The sequence below is a fragment of the Myotis daubentonii genome, chromosome 2 (genome assembly GCF_963259705.1).
Source record: "Myotis daubentonii chromosome 2, mMyoDau2.1, whole genome shotgun sequence".
NCBI classification, from domain to species: Eukaryota; Metazoa; Chordata; class Mammalia; order Chiroptera; family Vespertilionidae; genus Myotis; species Myotis daubentonii.
In genome coordinates this window covers 122,094,543-122,116,188 of record NC_081841.1, presented here as the reverse complement: position 1 = coordinate 122,116,188, position 21,646 = coordinate 122,094,543, and the positions used below count along the sequence as shown (strand labels likewise).

Sequence of the window (21,646 nt, the reverse complement as noted above, 5' to 3'; positions counted from 1 at the left end):
TTCATTAATTGTCTCATATGTACTGTCAGGGCCAGCCTGACAGGGTTGAGCCGGGCTGAGGCAGGGAGGTGGGAATTGAGAAAAGAAAGAAAGACAGGAAAGCGGGGTCAGGAGGACCCCAGTTCTCTTGATGAACTGAAGCGAGTTTATTAGTCATGCAATCTTATTTATACACAACACACTGAATAGGAGGTCTGTCAAGAGGAATGTATTCTTTGTTCCTCTTAATCTCTAAGGGAGAGATACAGCAGAAGGACAAGTTCTCAGTACAGCATATCTCAGTAAATAGTTACAGACTTCTTGGTAAGCTATGAAAGGCTGGTCTCATTCTACAAATGTTACTCCCATTCTACTGATAATCGCCATCCAAACAAGTCTGGGAAAACTGTGTGGGTAAGGGTCCCAGCCTTGCTAGCCCTTCAGGTGCAAGGACCTTGCCAGCTTACATCTGGCCCCCAACAATGTACCATATTAATGTAAGAGGTTTAATACTGTGATAGAGGAAATTGGGTGTAGATTATATGGGAACTGTGTATTAACTTCCTAATTTACATGGAACTCTAAAAACTATTCTATAATAAAAACTTTATTAAAGAATAAAAATTTTATAAATATTTTTGTTTTGAAAAATACTGCTCTCAAAAGTTTATTAGACCTTGTAATATCAAAGTACTTTCCACAAAAGATTAGGTACTTCAGGAATATGACAGAAATTTGCTATCAATTTTATTTTTAAATATATTTTAATCAAAAATTTGCTATCAATTTTATTTTTTAATATATTTTAATCAGGAATAAACACATTTTAAATGTGTTATACAGCAAGTTTTAACATTGGAACCAACCGGCTTATTATCTTTTGCTTCCAAGTTAAATTATTTTTTGTGTAGTCCTCGGGATAAACTGTCTTTGGCCAATTCCATATAACTATTGGGAATTGTAATAATGCAAGGTAAATTGTTTTATTTATTTATTTGTTTTTTGTTAATCCTTACCTGAGGATATTTTTCCATTGATATTTAGGGAGAGTGGAAAAGAGCAGGAAAGACCGAGAGAAACATCCATGTGAGAGAAACCCACCTATTGGTTGCCTCTTACATGAGCCTGACCACGGCCCAGGCTGGGGAGAAGCCTGCAATTAAGGTAGGTGCCTTTGACTGGAATCAAACCTAGGACTCTTTGGTCTGCAGGCTGAAGTTGAGCCAAGCCTGTTAGAGCAAGGTAAGTTGTTTTAAAAGAACAAGTACCATTTGCAACTATTTTTCTGTGTGAATATGGACTTCCTCCAAGCTGAATAAGCAAAAGCCATGGCAGACATTAGTTGCAGACTCATCTTCAATTTGCTGACATAATCTCAATTTTGAATTGTGTTTATTTAGTTTTTATGTTCTTTTATATTTGTTAATCCTCTCCCAAGGATATTTTTTCATTGATTTTTTAGAGAAAGTCCAAAGGTCTGGAGGGGGAGAGGGAGAGAAACATCAATGTGAGAGAGACACATCAATTGGTTGCCTCCCACATGCACCCCAAATGGGGCCAGGGATTGAGCCTGCAACCAAGGCACATGCCCTTAGACCAGAATCAAACCTGAGACCCTTCAGTCCATGGGCCCATGCTCTATCCACTGAGCCAAACCTGCCAGGGCTGAATTGTGTTTATTGAAACAACTTTATAAGTGACTTTAAAAAAATACAATGCAGTTTGGTTGGTGTGGCTCAATGGTTGAGTGTTGACCTATGAACCAGAAGGTCACAGTTCCATTCCAAGTCAGGGCACATGCTTGGGTTGCAGACTCCATCCCCAATAGGGGGCATGCAGGAGGCAGCCATTGATGATTCTCTATCATCATTAATGTATCTATCTTTCTCTCCCTCTCCCTTTTTCTCTGAAATCAATATATATATATAATGCAAAAATACACTCTGTAAATTCAATGTTATAAAATACATTTATATTAATTAAATATCATTTTACTATATTGGAATACTGTTTTATATATTGGACCCTACTTATTATTTAACTTTGAAAGAGGTTTCTTTTGATTTTTAAAAAACAAACAAAAACCTCAAAGGCTACATTCTACAACAACACTTAATCCCTAATGTAGCCTAGAATTGATATACTAGTAGCTGGAAATCCATTTATAACCCTTGCCACATATGACTATTTTTATTCAAAATACTAAATCTAGAATTAGCATTTACATAAAAAGAAAGAGATATGAAATTTAATAAGCAAGTTAGCATAGAATCTCAAATCAATTATTAGTAAACAATATTCTCTTTTTTTCATAGGAAGGGTAAAAGGGTAGGAAAAAGCACAGTGGAGATGTTTAGATGGGGGTATTTTTCATATCTAACGAAGTATCTATGAACCTCATTAGCACATCTAAAAATAGATACAATAAACTTGCCTAAAAGTCAAGGGACAGGGACCAATAAAGCCCCTGAGAACCAATCATAGTTCTAAGATTTCTAAGATGAAAAACATTTTAGGCTTTAATCCAATTTACCAAATGATCAAGCATAAACAACTGAGTTGGTTTCATAATATCTTTATTTAACACACTAGTGGCCTGGTGCATGAAATTCGTGCACAGGCAAGGGGGTGTTCCTCAGCCCGGCCTGCACCCTCTCCAATCTGGGACCGCGCGAAGGATGTCCTACTGCCAGTTTACAGGGATCGGGCCTAAACCAGCAGTCGGACATCCCTCTCACAATCCGGGAATGCTGGCTCCTAACCACTCACCTGCTTGCCTGCCTGACTGATTGCCCCTAACCACTCTGCCTGCCGGCCTGCTCGCCCCCAACTGCCCCCTGCTACAGGCCTGCTGGCCCCCAAATGCCACCCCCCTGCCAGACTGATCACCCTCAACTGCCCCCCCTGCTGTCCTGCTCACCCCAACCTCCCTCCCCACTGGTCTGCTTGCCCCCAACTGCCCCCCTGCTGGCCTACTCACTCCAAACTGTCCCCCTGCGCTGTCCTGATCACCTTCAACTGACCTCCACTGATGGCCTGCTTTCCCCCAACTGGCCCCCCTGTTGGTCTGCTTACCTCCAGTGGCTCTGCCCCCCACCAGCCTGGTCACCCACAACTGCCATTCCATCTTGGCTTGTGACCACTTCTACCTCAGCCTTGCCACCATGGCTTTGTCCAGAAGAACTTCCGGAAGGTCTCCAGGAAGGTCTCCCAGTCTAATTAGCATATGACCCTTTCATTAGTATAGATAGAGGCCTGGTGCACGGGTGGGGGGCAGCTGGTTTGCTCTGAAGGGTATCCCGGATCAGGATGGGGGTTCCCTTGGGGCGTGGGGCCTGTGGTGGTTTGCAGGCTGGCTATGCCCCCATGGGGTGAGGGTCCCCACTGAGGGGGCGTGGCCAGCCTGGGTGAGGAGCTGAGGGCTGTTTTCAAGCTGGTCACACTCCCTTCAGGGTGGGGGTCCCTGCTGGTGTGCCTGGCCAGCCTGGGTGAGGGGCTGAGGGCCGGGTTCAGGCTGGCCACACCCCCTTCAGGGTGGGGGGGGGTGCCTGGCCAGCCTGGGTGAGGGGCTGATGGCTGTTTGCAGGTTTGCCATGGCCCCCAGCCACCCAAGCTCCCAGTGGAGGCTGGCTGGAAGCAGGTATCTGGGATTTATTTATCTTCTATAATTGAAACTTTGTAGCCTGAGCAGAGCCCACAGCTGGCCAGGGCAGGTGGGAAGCTTAGCTTTCTCCATCGCCAGGGGCAACCTAAGCCTCCTGTTTGCTCCAGCTCTGGGACTGCCACTATCTTGGTTGGGTTTATTTTCATACTTGCTCCTGATGGGCTGGTGGGTGTGGCTTGTGGGCATGGCTTGCGAGTGTAGGGGAGGTATGGTCAATTGCATGTTTCTCTTTTATTAGATAAGATTATAACATGTTGTTTCTGTCTTTTCAGTTGCTATTTTCCTTCTATTGCTTCTTTTCCACCTCCTTTACTCTTATCAGCAATCTTGACTGGCATAGTTGATTTTCCCAATCCTCTGGGTCCACAGATCTGTTTGAAAGTTAGATTTTGACTTGTGCAATACTATACCTGGGAATTAATCTTTTCCTCTCTATTTCTATGATATAACATTTCCTTAATTTCCTATCTCTGGTTGCTCCTTTCAGTCCCCTGTTCCACTTTTACACCCTTCTATCTAGGTTTCTTTGTATCAGCTCCCGGAAAAAATGCTCACACTGAAACCTTTGTCTGAGTCTCCTACTGGAGGAAACCGAATATATGTGAAGGTGGTATGTTAAAATAAACAACCTAGCAGGGAAGGGAGAGAGAGAGTAAGGAGGGAGGTTGTAACTTTAGATGAAGTGGCTAAAAAAAGTCTCATGGAAAAATCAACATTTTAAAAAATAACATTTTTATTTATATGGAAAATCACATAATCATAAGTGTATAGCTCCATGAATTTTCATGAAATGAAAGCATCTTTGAATGAAGAAATAGGGTATTACCAGAATCCTAGATCAAGACATATTACATTTCAGCATCTCCTTCATGCCCACTCCTACTCATTATATACCTTTGTCCCAAAGATAACCATGATCCTGGTTTTATCCTATTAATGAATTTTCTCTGCAGTTGGACAATATAACTGGAGTTATAAAAACTATACTGTTTTGTATCTGTTTTCTTTTGCTCAACATTGTGTTTGTGAGGTATGCTTATGTCATTGCATGTAGCAGGTATGTTCACTGTCATTGCTGTATAGTATTTCATTGTATGAGTACACCACAATTTATTTGCCCATTCTACTGGTGACAGACTTTTGGGTTGCTTCCAGTATTTGACTACTATAAATAGCACTGCAATTAACCTTCTTGTACACAAAATTGTGTGTGTATATCTATGAAGTACCATTAGATAAATGTTTAGGGTCAAAATTTCCAGGACATGGGCTTTGCCCATGTTCAATTTTTGTGGACAAAAGTTTCCAAAGTAGTGTTTGCTTGTTTTTGAGTGTTTTTATTGTACTTGATTTCTAATTTTATGCTATTGTGATCTGAGAAGATGTTTGATATGATTTCAATCTTCTTGAATTTGTAGAGACTTAACCCGTTCCCTAACATGGGGTCTATCTTTAAAAATGTCCCATGTGCACTTGAGAAGAATGTATATTCTGTAGCTTTGGGGTGAAATATTCTGAAGATGTCAGTTAGCTCCATCTGATCTAGTGAGTCATTTAGGATTGCTGTTTCCTTGTTGATTTTTGTCTAGAACTTTTGTCCAGTGATATCAATGGGGTATTACATTCCCCTACTATGATTGTATTGTTGTTGCTCTCTCCCTTGATATTTTCCAGGAGTTATTTTTATGTATTTGGGTGCTCCTGCATGGGGAGCATATATGTTTACCAGAGTTATATCCTCTTGTTGTATTGATCCTTTTAGTATTTGAAGTGGCCATCATTATCTCTTATTATGGCCTTCACTTTGAGGACTATTTTGTCAGATAGAAGTATTGCTATCCCCAGCTTTTTTTCATTTCCGTTTGCTTGAAGAATTTTTTCCATCCTTTCACTTTCAGTCTGTGTGAGTCCTTTGTTCTGAGGTGGGTTTCTTGTGGACAGTATATATATGGGTCATGTTTTCTTATCCTTTCAGCTCCCCTATGTCTTTTTATTGGAGCATTAAAGCCATTTAGATTTAAAGTTATTATTGACTAGAAGCCCAGCACATGAAATTTGTGCACAGGTATGGTCCCTAGGCCTGGCCTGCTATCAGGGCCATCTTCCCAAGCTGCCTACAGCCAACCCCACCCCTCAGCGCCACCCATTCCCCGGGTGGAGAGGTCCGCTGTTCCCACATGCTGGCCGGCCTTGCCCCCGAGGGTTGCTGTAGCTGGACATTTGTAAACAAGGATCTGAAGTCCTGCCAAGAAGAAGTGAATGTTCACCATGTGACTTGCAAGTGAGTCACGCTGGGTCAAGATTGCACACAATCTTGAGTTCCTGGAAAGTTTACCTCCCTGAGAAAGGATAAGATTAAATAGTTGTGGGTAGAGCAGAAAGGGAGTGCACAGCTGCAAGTTGTCTTCAATGCACTATTGTAATATAGACCAAAACAAAATTTTGTTGATTAACTGCTGATGCACTAACCTCGTGCCAAACCCCAATAAAAGCAATGGTTGAGGGTGCAGAGTTGTTACATGCCTGAGTGAGCTGTAGCCCTCTGTCTGGCAATCAATCGCCTGTGTGCTCCTCTTACCTCTGCATCTTCGGTTCATTAAACATCCCTCAACACTTGGCGCCCAGAACGTGGGACCTTAAAGTAAGTGCGGGGAACACAAAGGACCAAAAGGGGAAAAGTCTGCAACAGTTTACCAAAACTTTCGGCAAGCCAGGCAGAACAATGGGGAACTCCCCGATAGCAGAGAGTCAATATATGACTCTGCTGCATTCAGTGCTTAAAAGCACTGGGTTTAGTGTGTCTCAAGACACTTTTAGGAAATTAGCTAGAGAAATAAGAAGGCATTGATATTGGTTTGAGCCGATAGGCAGAAATCAGTTAAATCTAAAGGTTTGGAAACAGGTTGTTCATGCACTACGGCATGCTCATCAGAATGGAGATCCTATAGGACATGAAGTTTGGTCCTTGTGTACTTTTATTACTATGGCTCTTAAACCTTTGCAGTCAGAATCAGATTATGAGGCTGCTCCAGTTAAAGTTACTAGCTCTTGTTCTCACTCTGCTTGTGAAACTGATAAAGACATGCCTAATAGAGCATTACCTTGTTTGCCTCATGAAAATAATATGGAACAAAATGGGAAAGATTTTGAACAGAAGTTGGAGGGATATGAAGATATAGAAGGACTGATAAAGAGGGTATCTAGGTTTCATCAGCAAGTGAAACTAGTAGCACTGATTCTAGTGGTAGCGAATGGAAGAGATTATTAAAAAAGAAAAGCAAAACAAGGGATGACGAACAAGAGTTATTAAAAGATTTGCTAATTCATATGAAGGCTTTAATATATGGTATCCCACCGTCTCATGTTAAACCCACTAATAAGTTACAGGAATTAATCAAAAATGCTTTTCCAGTTCAACAGCCACTGTCGGAGGAGCCCGGAGTAACTCCCACGGCTCCTCCTTCAGACCCACCAAATTATTCCACAGTTGCACATTGGCAATTCCAGATGCCCTTGCCTACTGATATAAACAAAATATTATTAGATTTAGAACCTGGGGATGAGATTGCTTCTCCCACATGGAGAAGAAATGAGGATTTCCTTGCATTTCCGATACAGCAGCAGCAGATGCCACCGGATCTGCAACAATATCCCCAATATCCAAATGGTTAATGCAGAAAAGGAGCGGAGCTGTCATCAGGGAGAGCAAGGAGAGAGAGTTTTTGTACTTATCTGAACTATGCTCGACTCAAGGCTGAAAGCTGCTACTAAGCACAATAAGTTTTTCTCTGTCCCATTTTGTTCTCTTTAACCCTTCCTAAAGAAAAATTAGAAGCGCTACATCAACTAATTAAAGAACAATTAGACCAGGGTCATATTGAATATTCCTCTAGTCCCTGGAATTCACCTGTGTTTGTTATTAAGAAAAAATCTGGCAAGTGGAGAATGTTAACTGATCTATGGAAAATTAATGAAGTTATACAACCAATGGGACCCTTACAGCTTGGGATTCCTAACTCCTCGCTAATTCCTAAACATTGGTCCATTGTTATAATTGATTTAAAAGATTGTTTCTTCACTATTCCTTTGCAACCTCAAGACTGTGAGAAATTTGCATTTACTGTCCTGGCTTTAAATCAGGCTCAACCCACTCAATGGTATCAATAGAAAATATTACCACAAGGAATGTTAAACAGTCCCACTATGTGTCAGGCATATTTGCATCAACCTTTAGAAATAGTCAGAAAAAGATTTCCTAATGCTCTAATTTATGGATGATATTTTAGTAGTTTCTGAAATTCAATCACAATTACAGGAGATTTACCAATACCTCCTTGAAAAACTCCAAGACTATGGATTAGAAGTAGCCCCAGAAAACGTACAATGGCAGGAGCCATGGAAATATCTTGGGCAAAAATTAACAGATGTCTCCATAATTCCACAGAAGGTTCAAATTAGAAGAGACAGTTTAAAGACTCTGAACAATTTTCAAAAGTCATTAGGAGACATTAATTGGTTGAGACCCAGCCTTGGTATACCTACTTATCAATTGACTAACTTATTTCAAATCCTAGAGGGGCCATCTGAATTAGATAGTCCCCGTGTTTTAACACCTGCTGCAGAAAAAGAATTTAACTTGGATAGAACAGCGTGTATAACAAGCACAATTAGACAGAATTCTTTCCATGGACAATTTTAAATTATTAGTTTTCCACACTGAACATTCTCCTACAGGGTTACTTGTTCAAGACAGTAATGTTGTTGAATAGATTTTCTTGCCTCATAAATCACAGAAAAAATTACAGACTTATATTAAAAAAGTTTGCCAAATTATTTATAAGGGAAGATTAAGATGAAGACAATTATGTAGTTTAGATCCAGAAGAAATTATAGTACCTTTTACTGTCAAGGAAATTCAAGAATTATTTCGAATATGTGATGATTGGCAAACTGCTTGTGCTCATTTTTTAGGGAAAATACATAATCATTATCCTACAGATAAAAGGCTACAATTTCTTAAGAAAACTCAATAGATATTGCCTCGTATTATAGCTAATGAACCAGTTCAAGGCCCTACTGTTTATACAGATGCTAACAAGCTAGGAATAGCTGGTTTTCATTCCGAACAGCTAACAAAGGTAATTCAATCTCCATACACTTCAGTACAATGGGCAGAACTATTTGCCATTGTTTTATTACTGCAACATTTTCCTTAAGCTGTAAATATTGTCACTGATTCTCAATATGCATAATTCACTGTAAAAAAATATTAAGACTGATAATGGTTCTGCATATCTATCTACAAAATGTCAAACATTCTTTCAATTTCATCATATCACTCACATCACTGGCATCCCTGGTAACAGTACAGGACAAGCTATTATTGAAAGACAAAATCGCACCTTAAAGGAAATGCTAAAAAAACAAAAAGGGGGAGAATCCCCTAAATGAAGAATACTAAATGCTCTATTTACTTTAAATTTTTTAAATCAAGACGAGACTGACAGCACTGCTGCTCAGTGACATTGGGTAAAGGAGGTTTCACAAGAATTGAATCAACCTGTGTTTTATCATAATGAGTCCTCTCAGCCGTGGGATCCTGCATGGGTCCTATGATGGGGGCGAGGTTATGCTTATATTTCCACAGGTAAAAAAAAAGTTCTGGGTTCCCGAGAGGCGTCTTAAGCTGAGACATGGGAACCAAAAGGAAGTTCTACTTAAGTGACCTGACCAAGGATTTCTCAGAGATGACGTTGACACAAAGCTCTACAGTCAACGCAACATTCATCTGTACCAACCTGGGGTCAGGTGAAGAAGCTTACCCAAGAGGCAGAACAACTGGTTCGGCGTCATGGTAAAGAAATGACAACCATCTACTTTGTTCCTTGCTATGCTTGCACTAATAACGACTCAGGTAAATGCTGAGAATCATACATACTGGGCTTACTTTCCTAATCCCCTACTTAATAGAGGTGTTTCTTGGTTGGATTCAAAGGTTCAAATTTATGTTAATGACTCAAATTGGTTACCCAGATTTTATGATGATCGAGGTCCATTAAAACCAGAAGAGGAAGGTAGAGTCATAGAAAATTATACCACTGGAATGCAGGGAGTGCCAATATGCTTAGGTCAAGGAGACCATTGTTTAACAATACAGGCACAAGTCTGGCTGAGCATTTTGGAAAACACTACTACTGCAACAAAAAACAGGTGTTTGTTTCTTCTGAGTGCCCATGGATTTAAAAATGTTAGTTGGGATAACAATAGTACACTTCCATTGCTTCCACCATGTCATGTTCCTATGTTTACGCACTTGTCCAATTGGGTCCATTGGGAATCCTGTCTAGGAGAGACGGTTCTGGTTTTATCTAATACTTCCTATGGAAGTGTCATTGATTAGAGCCCTTCAGGTTCTGCCTGTTCCAAAGCCAATGGAGCTGATCTATGATGGTGTAGAGGAGAGAACAAGTCCATGTCCACACAAGCGAATGCAAGCATCATGTGACATGGTGGAGAATTTGCATCCCCAACACCTCATCAAGAAGGACATCCTGTTCAACCTGACTTATGGAAATTGGGATCTGTCTTACACTCTTTGAAAGCATAGACTGGCTTCTATAAAAATAACTCTGGGAATTACACCTTACAATTTTATGTTAACAAAACTGCCTTTGTATAAGCCTGTGTTCGATTACCATTTTTATTAATGAAAGGAGATGTTAAGTGGAATGCTAACTTGGGGGAAATTTCCTGTACTAATTGTTCTTTCTATACTTGTCTAAATTATTCTATTGCATTTAACCAATCATCTGAAAGCATTTATATTTTGAAAGATAGACCTGGAGTATGGCTGCCAGTACAAATGCATCATAGATGGCAGGATTCTCCAGCTACTGTTATGTTACAGTATATTGCAGAAGATTTGCTTAAAAGAGGAAAAAGGTTTATTGGAATGTTAATTACAGTAATTTTGGGACTTATAGCAGTTACAGCCACTGCAGCTGTTGCAGGAGTAGCATTGCAATAATCTGTTCAGACTACTAATTTTGTAGCTGATTGGCATAAGGAGTCAGAACAATTATGGTCCGTCCAAAGACAAATCGATACCGAAATACATGCAGAAATTGCTGATCTGCGACAAGCTGTATTAATGATAGATCAAATTGTAAGTCTGCAAAGACAAATGCATATGAAATGTGACTGGAATTATTCATCATTTTGCATTACCCCTTATAATGAAAGTTTGTTTCCATGGGAAAAGGTTAAAAAACATTTGTTCAATCGTAAGAATCTAATAGAAGAAATTCTAGATTTATAATCTCATATACAAGAAACATTTCAGAAGGAATAGTATAGATTAACTGGGCAAAATGTGTTAAAAAATATGGTTGAGGGATTGCAAAAATTAAATCCTATACTCCATTTACAAGCCGCTTTAGGAGCTTCTGCTGGAATGCTATTATTAATAATCTCTCTGTATCATTTTATATCTAGTCTACTGAACACTCAGGAAAACCAAGCAATTAACTAAAGAAAAGCAGCTGTGTTATCGCTGATGCTCCATCAAATTAAGCAAGAAAAAAAGGGGGATTTGTAGCTGGACATTTGTAAACAAGGATCTGAAGTCCTGCCAAGAAGAAGTGAATGTTCACCATGTGACTTGCAAACGAGCCATGCTGGGTCAAGATTGCACACAATCTTGAGTTCCCGGAACATTTACCTCCCTGAGAAAGGATAAGATTAAATAGTTTAGTCCTGGTAGAGCAGAAAGGGAGTGCACAGCTGCAAGTTGTCTTCAATGCGCTATTGTAATATAGACCAAAACAAAATTTTGTTGATTAACTGCTGATGCACTAACCTCGTGCCAAACCCCAATAAAAGCAATGGTTGAGCGTACAGAGTTGCTACATGCCTGAGTGAGCTGTAGCCCTCTGTCCGGCATCAATCGCCTGTGTGCTCCTCTTACCTCTGCATCTTCGGTTCATTAAACATCCCTCAACAGGTGGCCATCAGGTGGCGCTTGGGGCATCACTGGCAGTTCCAAGGTGCAAGGCTTTGAAGGAAATGGATTTAATTAATGCCGGGAGCCGGTCCATCCTTGCTGTTTCAAGGGACCTGGCATATATGGCATACGGTTCTAAATATGTTTGCTCACCTTCTTGGCGCTGTGTTTTAACCAAGGTCACCTCTCCGAGAAAGGTTGAATCCCCAGGTAGGGATTTTCCCCTGAAGTTAGGGAGGGAATAAAACCCCTCAACTAAGTGCCAGGCGGGTAATTAATCACTTTAACTATGAACAATCATGCTTAAGCTACATAATCTTTACTCCCTGGAATTGAGATAAGAAACACCCTAACCTTTGTAATAGAGATTGATAGGATTGAATCAACTGGTATAAATACAGATGCAACCAGACAGAGAGAGACAGAACTCATGAGACAGAATTCAGAAGACAGAACCTACAGGGAGCCTGGAGACAGAAGAACTTCGCTGGAGAGAACATGGCAATAGATCCTGGACTGAACCTGACTATAGAATATGGCAAGAGAACCTGACTAGAACCTGGTGACTGAACCTGACTGGAGAACCTGAGCAGAACCTCTCTGGAGATCGAGACCAGAACTTGGCTGGAGATTCTGGCTAGGCTGCTGATCAACTGAACACTGTCTCCGTGTCATTCCTTCTTCGCCGACTCCGTCCACACCTTTCGGGACCCCTGGACCTGCTGGGGCTGGACCCCGGCAAATTAAAACTTCTGAGTCAGACTGTTACTGTTACCATCAAAACCCCCAAATTGAGTGGAAATACATATGGTCAACTGTGCAGGTAAAGATCACCAGTGCAGATCTGCCCCGTATTGCGTATATCACAGAAAGACACATTTGCCAGGACCCAGAAACCATTCTTTCTGTTATGAAGTGTGCGATCCACACATTCTGGACCCCGAGTGAGTTTCATGAAATAGCCACGAACATCTGTCCACACGGGGAGACCGTGTGCTTCTTTGTGAAACCGGCCAGAAGGCATACAGTACACGTAACTCAACTAACAGCATTGTGGATTTTAGGCTCATCCTTCTGTTTGTGGCCAGCATAGTCCTCTTCAGTCATGCAGAGCGCTTGAGTCAAAGCCCTGTTTTCTTTCTTTTTTTTTTTATCATTATTTATTGCTTAAAGTATTGCAATGAGTATTACATATGTCTCCTTTTTTCCGCCCTCCCTTGACAATCTCCTGGCCTCCCCTACCCCACAGTGTCTTATGTCCATTGGATATGCTTATATGCATGCATACAAGTCCTTCGGTTGACCTCTTACCACCCCCCTCCAGCTCTCCAACCCTCCCAGCCTTCCTGCTGTAGTTTGACAGTATGTTCGAGACAGCTCTGTCTCTCTATATATTTTTGTTCATAAGTTAATAATGGTATTTATTATCCAGAAATGAGTGAGATCATGTGGTATTTTTCCTTCATTGACTGGCTTATCTCTCTTAGCATAATGCTCTCCAGTTCCATCCATGCTGTTGCAAATGGTAAGAATTCCTTCTTTTTTACAGCAGCATAGTATTCCATCGTGTAGATGTACCACAGTTTTCTAATCCATTCATCTACTGATGGGCGCTTAGGCTGTTTCCAGATCTTAGCTATGGTGAATTGTGCTGCTATGAACACAGGGGTGCATATATCCTTTCTGATTGGTGTTTCTGTTTTGTTGGGATATATTCCTAGAAGTGGGATCATGGGGTCAAATGGGAGTTCCATTTTTAGTTTTTTGAGGAAACTCCATACTGTCTTCGATAGTGGCTGCACCAGTCTGCATTCCCACCAGCAGTGCAGAAGGGTTCCTTTTTCTCCACATCCTCTCCAGCACTTGTCGTTTGTGGATTTGTTTATGATAGCCATTCTAACAGGTGTGAGATGGTACCTCATTGTTGTTTTGATTTGCATCTCTTGGATGATTAGTGACTTTGAGCATGTTTTCATATGTCTCTTGGCTTTCTGAATGTCCTCTTTTGAAAGGTGTCTATGTAGGTCCTTTGCCAATTTTTTTGATTGGATTGTTTATCTTCCTTGTGATAAGTTGTATGAGTTCCCTGTAAATGTTGGAGATTAAACCCTTATCAGTGATAACATTGGAAAATATGTTCTCCCATGCAGTGGGCTTTCTTGTTGTTTTGTTGATGGTTTCTTTTGCTGTGCAGAAGCTTTTTATTTTGATGTAGTCCCATTTGTTTATTTTCTCTTTAGTTCCAATGCCCTAGGAGCTGTATCAGTGAAGAAATTGCTCCAGCATATGTCTGAGATTTTGTTGCATTTGGATTCTTATAGTATTTTTATGGTTTCCCATCATACATTTAAGTCCTTTATCCATTTTGAGTTTATTTTTGTGTATGGTGTAAGTTGGTGGTCTAGTTTCATTTTTTTTGCATGTATCTGTCCATTTTTTTTATTGCTTAAAGTATTACAAAGGGTATTACATATGTGTCCATTTTTTCCCCCCGCCCTAGACAGTCCCCTAGCCTCCGCTATCCCCCGGTGTCTTATGTCCATTGGTTATGCTTATATGCATGCATACAAGTCCTTTGGTTGATCTCTTACCCCCCTACCTCCTGCACCCCTACCCTCCCCAGCCTTCCCACTGCAGTTTGACAATCTGTTTGAGGCAGCTCTGCCTCTGTATCTATTATTGTTCAAAAGTTTATAATGGTCTCTATTATCCATGAATGAGTGAGATCATGTGGTATTTTTCCTTCATTGACTGGCTTATTTCACTTAGCATAATGCTCTCCAGTTCCATCCATGCCGTTGCAAATGGTAAGAGTTCCTTCCTTTTTAGAGCAGCATAGTATTCCATCGTGTAGATGTACCACAGTTTTGATTAGAAAACTGTATCTGTCCATTTTTCCCAACACCATTAATTGAAGAGACTATCTTGATTCCATTGTATTATGTTATTGCCTCCTTTTTCAAATATTAATTGAGCATATTGGTTGGGGCCGATTTCTAGGCTCTCTATTCTATTCCACTGATCTATATGTTCTTGTGCCAGTACAAGGCAGTTTTGAGAACAGTGGCTTTGTAATACAGTTTGATATCTGGTATTGAGATCCCACCTACTTTGTTCTTTCTCAGTATCACTGCAGCTATTTGGGATGTTTTTTTATTCCAGATGAATTTTTGGAGAGTTCGTTCTACGTTTGTGAAACATGCCGTTGGTATTTTAATGGGGATTTCATTGAATCTATAGATAGCTTTGGGTAGTATGGACATTTTAATGATGTTGATTCTACTAATCTAAGAACATGGTATGTTCTTCCATCTGTTTATGCCTTCTTCTTTCTCTTTTTTCAACATCCTATAGTTTTCTGAGTAGAGTTCTTTTACCTCTTTAGTTAAGTTTATTCCTAGGTAGCTTAATTTTTTTGGTGCAATGGTAAATGGGATTGCATTTTTAGTCTCTTTTTCTGTAAGTTCATTATTGGTGTATAGAAAAGTCACAGATTTCTTGGCATTAATTTTGTATCCTGCTACATTGCCGAATTCATTTATTAAGTCTAACAGTTTTTTGATGGAGTCTTTAGGGTTTTTTATGTATAATATCATGTCATCTGCAAATAAGGACAGTTTTACTTCTTCTTTTCCAATTTGGATTCCTTTTATTTCTTTTTCTTGTCTAATTGCAATGGCTAATACTTCCAGTACTATGTCGAACAGGAGTGGTGAGAGTGGGCATCCCTGTCTTGTTCCTGTTCTTAGGGGAAATGGTGTTAGTTTTTGTCCATTGAGTATGATGTTGGCTGTGGGTTTGTCATATATGGCTTTTATTATGTTGAGGTATGATCCTTCTATTCCCACCTTGCTGAGAGTTTTTATCAAAAATGAGTGTTGAATTTTGTCAAACACTTTTTCTGCATCAGTTGATATGACTATGTGGTTTTTTCTTTCAATTTGTTTATGTGATGTATCAGGTTTATTGATTTGCGGATATTGTACCAACCTTGCATCCCTGGGATGAATCCTACTTGGTCATAGTGTATGTTCTTATTGATGTACTGTTGGATCTGATTTGCTAAGATTTTGTTGAGGATTTTGGCATCTATGTTTATGAGGGATATTGGCCTGTAATTCTCTTTCAATTTGTTGTCTTTACCTGCTTTTGGTATTAGGGTGATGCTGGCATCATAGAATGAGCTTGGAAGTGTTCCTTCCTCTTGAATGTTTTGTAGTAGTCTGTGGAGGATAGGTTTTAGTTCTTCCTTGAATGTTTAGTAAAAGTCCCCTGTGAAGCCGTCTGGTCCTGGGCTTTTGTTAGCTGGAAGCTTGTTGATGACTGCTTCAATTTCTTCCATAGTTATTGGCTTATTGAGGTTCTTAGATTCTTCCTGATTGAGTTTTGGAAGGTTTTATTTTTCTAGGAATATGTCCATTTCCTCCAGGTTGTGAAATACGCAATCCTGTGTATTTCTGTGGGGGTCTGTTGTTATTTTGCCCCTATCATTTCAGATTTTGTTTATTTGGGTTCTCTCTCTTTGCTTCTTGGTGAGCCTGGCTAGAGGTTCATCAATCTTGTTTATCCTTTCAAAGAACCAGCTCTTGGTTTCATTGATTTTCTGTATTGTTTTCTTGGTCTTTATGCCATTTATTTCTGCTATAATCTTTATTGTCTCCTTCCTTCTGCTCACTCTGGGCTTTTCTTGTTGCTCTCTTTCTAATTCTTTGAGATGTAGAGTTAGATGATTTAGTACCATTTCTTCTTGTTTTTTTGAGATAGGCCTGTAGAGCTATAAACTTCCCTCTCAGGACTGCTTTCATTGCGTCCCATAGGTTTTGGGTTATTGTGTTTTCATTGTCATTAGTTTCCAGGATGTTTTTCATTTCTTCTTTGATCTCATTGGTAACCCAATCAATATTTAATAACATGCTATTCAGCTTCAAAGTGTTTGAGCATTTTGAGTTGTTTTATATTGTAGTTTATTTCTAATATTATGCCCTTGTGGTCTGAGAAGATGCTTGGTATGTTTTCAATCTTCTTGAATTTGGTGAGACTTTGTTTGTGACCCAATATGTGGTCTATTTTTGAAGATGTCCCATGAGCACTTGAGAAGAACGTATATTCCGTGGTTTTGGAGTGAAATGTTCTGAAGATGTCAATTACGTCCATCTGATCTAGTGAGTCATTTAGGATTGCTGTTTCTTTGCCGATTTTTTGTTGAGAGGATTTATCCAGTGATTCAGTGGTTTATTAAAGTCCCCTACTATGATTGTACTGTTGTTGATCTCTCCCTTGATATCTTCCAGGAGTTTTTTTTTATGTATTTGGGTGCTCCTGCATTGGGTGCATAAATGTTTATCAGAGTTATATCCTATTGTTGTATTGATCCCTTTAGTATTATGAAGTGGCCTTTCTTATCTCTTGTTATGGCCTTCACTTTGAGATCTACTTTGTCAGATATAAATATTGCTACCCCTGATTTTTTTTTTCATTTCCATTAGCGTGAAAGGTATTTTTCCATCCCTTCACTTTCAGTCTGTGTGAGTCCCTTCTTTTGAGGTGGGTCTCTTGTAGACAGCAAATGTATGGGTCATGTTTTTTTTTAATCCATTCAGCCCCTCGATGTCTTTTGATTGGAGCATTTAGTCCATTTATGTTTAAAGTTATTATTGAAAGGTACTTGTTTGTAGCCATTTCTATTCTTTGTGGCTGTTTTCTTTCTGAGCTTTTTATTTCTTTTTTTTACACCAGTCCCTTTAGCATTTCTTGCATTGCTGTCTTGGTGGTGATAAACTCCCTCAGTGTCTCTCTTTTATTTATTTTTTTCTGTGAAGCTTCTTATTTCCCCTTCAATTTTGAATGATAGCCTTGCTGGATAGAGTATTCTTGGATTCAGTCCCTTGCTTTGCATCACTTTGTAAATTTCCTTTTATTATTTTCTGGCCTGATGTGTTCCTGTTGAGAAATCATTTGATAATCTAATGAGAGATCCCTGGTATGTAACTTTCTGTCTCTCTCTTGCCGCCTTTAAGATTCTCTCTTTGTCCTGAACATTTACCATGGTAATTATGATGTGTCTTGTTGTGGGTCTTTTCGGGTTCATCTTGTTTGGGACTCTCTTTGCTTGTGTGACTTTTTTCTTCCCCATATCAGGGAAGTTTTCTGACATTATTTCTTCAAATAGGTTTTTTAATCCTGTTATTCTTCCTGTTGTTCTGGCACCCCTATTATTTGTATGTTGCTTCATATCATGATGTCCCATAGCTCTCTTAGGCTTTCCTCCTGTCTTTTAATCTTTTTCTCCAATTGCAGTTCAGTTTGGGTGTGTTTTACTTCCGTGTCTTCTAATTCACTAATATGTTCCTCCTCTTTTTTTAGTCTACTGTTGAAACTTTCAATGTTGTTTTTATTGCAGCTATATCACTCTTCATTTCTTCTTGGTTCTTACATAGTTTATTGATTTTTTCATCCATTTCTTCTTGATTCTTGCATAAGTTGTTTTCCTCCATCCAGTTTATGCATTCTAGGACCCTTAATCTGAATTCTTTTTCTGTCATGTTGCATGCCTCTGCTTCACTTAGCTGCTTTTCTGGTGAGTCCTCCTTTTCTTTCATTTGAGGGTTTCTTTGTTTACCCATGTTGGATCTCACTGACATATCTAGATATTGAGTTGTTCAGGGGCTGCTCCTTGATGTGGCAGCGGCTCCTTGTGCTGTGGTTGCTCCTCGGGCAGTTGTGGTAGCAGCTGCTCCTCAGTTGGCAGCAGCTCCTCTGATGGGTACTCTTCACAGCTGTGGTGGGTTCTCTGGATGGTGGGGGGAGGCTTCACATACAGCTGCAGTTCCTCAGACAGAGGATGTGCTGATCATGTATCTTCTGTTCCTTAGATGGTGGCGGGCTACACACACAGCTGCTATTCCTTGAACTGGGGCGGACTGCTCACATGGCTGCTGATCCTTGAATTGGGGCTGGCTGCACGCTGCTGTTGTTCCTCTGATGTGGTGGGCTGCTTGTGGGGCTACTGCTCCTTGGACCGGCTGCTGCTCGTTGGACAGGTGCAAGCTGTTGTGGCTCTGCTCCTCGGACTGGTGCGTACTGCGTAGGGCTGCCACTCCTCGGAAGTAGGCTGTCTGCTCATATGGCTGCTACTCCTTGGACCAGGGTGGGCTGCCGCTATTCCTTGAATGGGGCTGGGCCGCTAGCAGAACTGCTGCTCCCTGAAAGGGGGCGGGCTGTTCACACAGCTGCTGTTCCTCGGATTGGGCAGGCTGCTCATGCAGCTGCTGCTGCTTGGGCGAGGGCAAGATGCTTGTGCAGCTGCTGCTCCTCGGACTTGTGCAGCGTGCAGGCTGTGTGCAGCCGCTGATCCTCAGATGGGGGCAGGCTGTGCAGGGCTGCCGCTTCTCAGACGTAGGAAGACTGCTCGTGTGGCTGCTGCTCCTCAGACAGGTTGGACTGCTTGCGTGGTTGCTGCTCTTCAGACGGGGAAGTGGGCTGCTCACGCAGCTACTGCTCCTTGGACAGGGGCAGGCCACATGAGGCTTCTGCTCTTAGTCTGGAGGCAGGCTGCTCAAGGGGCTGATGCTCCCTGGACAAGAGCACGCCGCTTATGTGTCTGCTGCTCATGTGGTTGAAAAAAATAATGTGAAGGGAAGTAGGAAATAAAGGAACAAACAAACAAAAAAAAAAGGAGACCAAAGAAAGAAGCAAAAAAAAAAAAAAAAAAAAAAAAAAAAAAAAAAAAAAAAGAAGCAACAAACAAAAAAAAGGGAAAACAAAGAAATAAGCAAAAAGCTAAAAAAAAAAGCTAACAAAATAATAATAAAAAAATAAAAATGAAAAATAGAAATGTCATTCCTTTGGCTGGCTTAATATCCCAGTTTTTTGGAATGTCTGTGATTTTGTTCTTGTTGTTGCTGGGACTGACCAAAGCCCCGTTTTTTATTACTGCCTGGGGACGGCGCTGGGCGACCTGACGACACCGGTCTTCCTCCTGCTGCTGGCGAGAAGGTGCATCCCTAAGTATAGCACCTTTGGGGTTGTAATGGTTAGTTGTTGGTTTGCTTCAGTGTGTGTGGTGTGCCAGTGGATGGAGAACCTGCTGTGGCTGTGGTGTGAGCACAGGATGTATGTTGTAGGCTATCTCTTGACAGTTGGGTCCCTCAGCTTTGCTGCTTGTTACAGACATGGGCCTCTGGCCAAGGAGAGGAGCCAGCGCCTCCTGGCGTGGACGCTGCGGATCCACTGAGGCGCCCCGTGCCCCAGGTCGTGTGGGCTGCTGTGGGCCTCATGCAGCTGCCCAGAGGGCTGCACTACCCGGGGAGAGCCTTCAGGCTTGCAGACTTCGTCCTTGGAGGAAGCCACTTGTAGCCCGAAGAAATGAGTCTTCACCAAGAGCAGTACAGCCTGGGGGGGGGCGCCTTCCTGGAGGAGCAGCTCTTTAACCTGGGGCAGGGGCAGTGGCCTGAGTGCCCTGGCCCTGCCCCTGCCCTGGCACTTCCCCCTGCCCTGGCCCTGCCCCCCCCACCCCGCCCTGGGTCTGCCCTCACCCCCTGCCCCGACCCCTGTGTCCGCTTTTGCCTCCGCCCCTGCCCCTGCATGTCACCCAGGACCAGGATGTGTGCAGTAGCAGAAGTGATGGTGGCAGAAGACCCAAGCGCATGGGAAAGGACATTACCTCACCGCCAGTCTGTTGTTTACCCTGCTATGCCCACGTCTTGGGCCTGCCATCGCCACTTCCACTCGGAACAGGAGGACTAGGTTGGCCTTCAGGGGCCAGCGAGCCTGGGTCAGTGCCTGTCGGAACCAGGGCACCGCGTGTCAGGAGGCTGCAGGGCTCTCCCAAATGGAGAGAGGGCGCAGGTGCTGGGAGGCCAACCTGTGTTCCCAGCGTGTCCATGTGCTGATCAGTGCTACTCAGGAAGGGGATTCTCAGGTCTACTCAGATGGACACCTAGTGCAGCAGGACTGCTCAGGGCCTTTAATGGCGTTAATGCCCACGGTGACTCGGGAGAAATCGTGTAGCAGTTTCCGACTTCATTTGACCACAGATCTGTGTTCCAGAGATGAGTATTCCTTGGCTCACATGTTGAAAAAATGCTACTGATGGAGGCGCTGGGGTCTGGGACGTGCAGCAACTTGTCCCAGCCCACACTTAGCGGCAGCACAGGGTGATGCTTCAGCCCTGGCGTTGCCCTCAGCTGGGCGAGGAGGCCTTCAGAGGGAGCGCGAGGCCATCTCTCCAAGTCCTGGGCCTCAGAGGATTGGTGACTTTTTTATATTTAGTAACGGCCCTCTAGCTATTTGGTAACTGTAATGAAGAGAAACATTCCTTATGCTTATATTTTAAAGTTTTGGTAAGGCTTTTATAGGTAGAGTCAGATTAGAATGACTTTTATATTTTTCGTGTGTTGAAACTGGAGGCATTTAACCTCTCGTGACATTTTGCATTGACTGGTTCATTTCTAAAACTGTTTAGTTTTATATTCTGGTAACAGTTTCCTGCAGAACAGATCTATGATCTTTCTCACAGAGAACAGGTCTTGTTCTTGACTCCTCCTGTTAAGGGGAAGGAGGGACTGACTGTGAGTGCTGGGTGGACCCTGAGCCCAGGAGGCCCACACAGAGGACTGAGAAAGGCTCTGAAGTGGCAAAGCAGTCCAGGGGTTACAGTGTCGTTAAGTTGATTCTAAGACTCACGCTCTAGCTTTTTTGCTGTGAGGCATCAAGAGAGGGGCCTTTCACTAGAGAGGTTGCGGAGGGGCATGCAGAGAGCTGAGGATGCTTTCCCCAGCCAGGTCTCTAGCCTCATTCTAACTTGTTGCATAACAAGTAGCCTGGATACCCATTTGGGACTTTCTAGATTGATTTTCAAATGCTCTTGCCCCTCCAGGCAGTGTTTTACAGGACTCCAGTGTTGCCAGACTCTGGTTCATATTAGGAAGGAGCTCTGTTCTTTTTGTAAAGTGCACTAAATTCAATCTGTGCTTTCACGCAGCCTCTGATTTTATTTGTTT

The 21,646-nt window shown here is 41.8% G+C and overlaps 1 protein-coding gene across 1 annotated transcript; it reads left to right on the top strand.

Annotated features, from left to right (window-relative positions):
• Nucleotides 1–4,190: 4,190 nt before the first annotated feature.
• On the top strand, nt 4,191–20,390 carry LOC132225890 (nuclear envelope integral membrane protein 2-like). Its single transcript, XM_059680856.1, is given in 9 exon segments — nt 4,191–4,253; nt 6,648–6,839; nt 7,064–7,310; nt 11,646–11,715; nt 12,387–12,690; nt 12,693–12,766; nt 19,557–19,865; nt 19,964–20,080; nt 20,240–20,390. Coding segments are annotated over 9 exon segments (1,527 nt in total).
• The last annotated feature ends 1,256 nt before the right edge of the window (nt 20,391–21,646 follow it).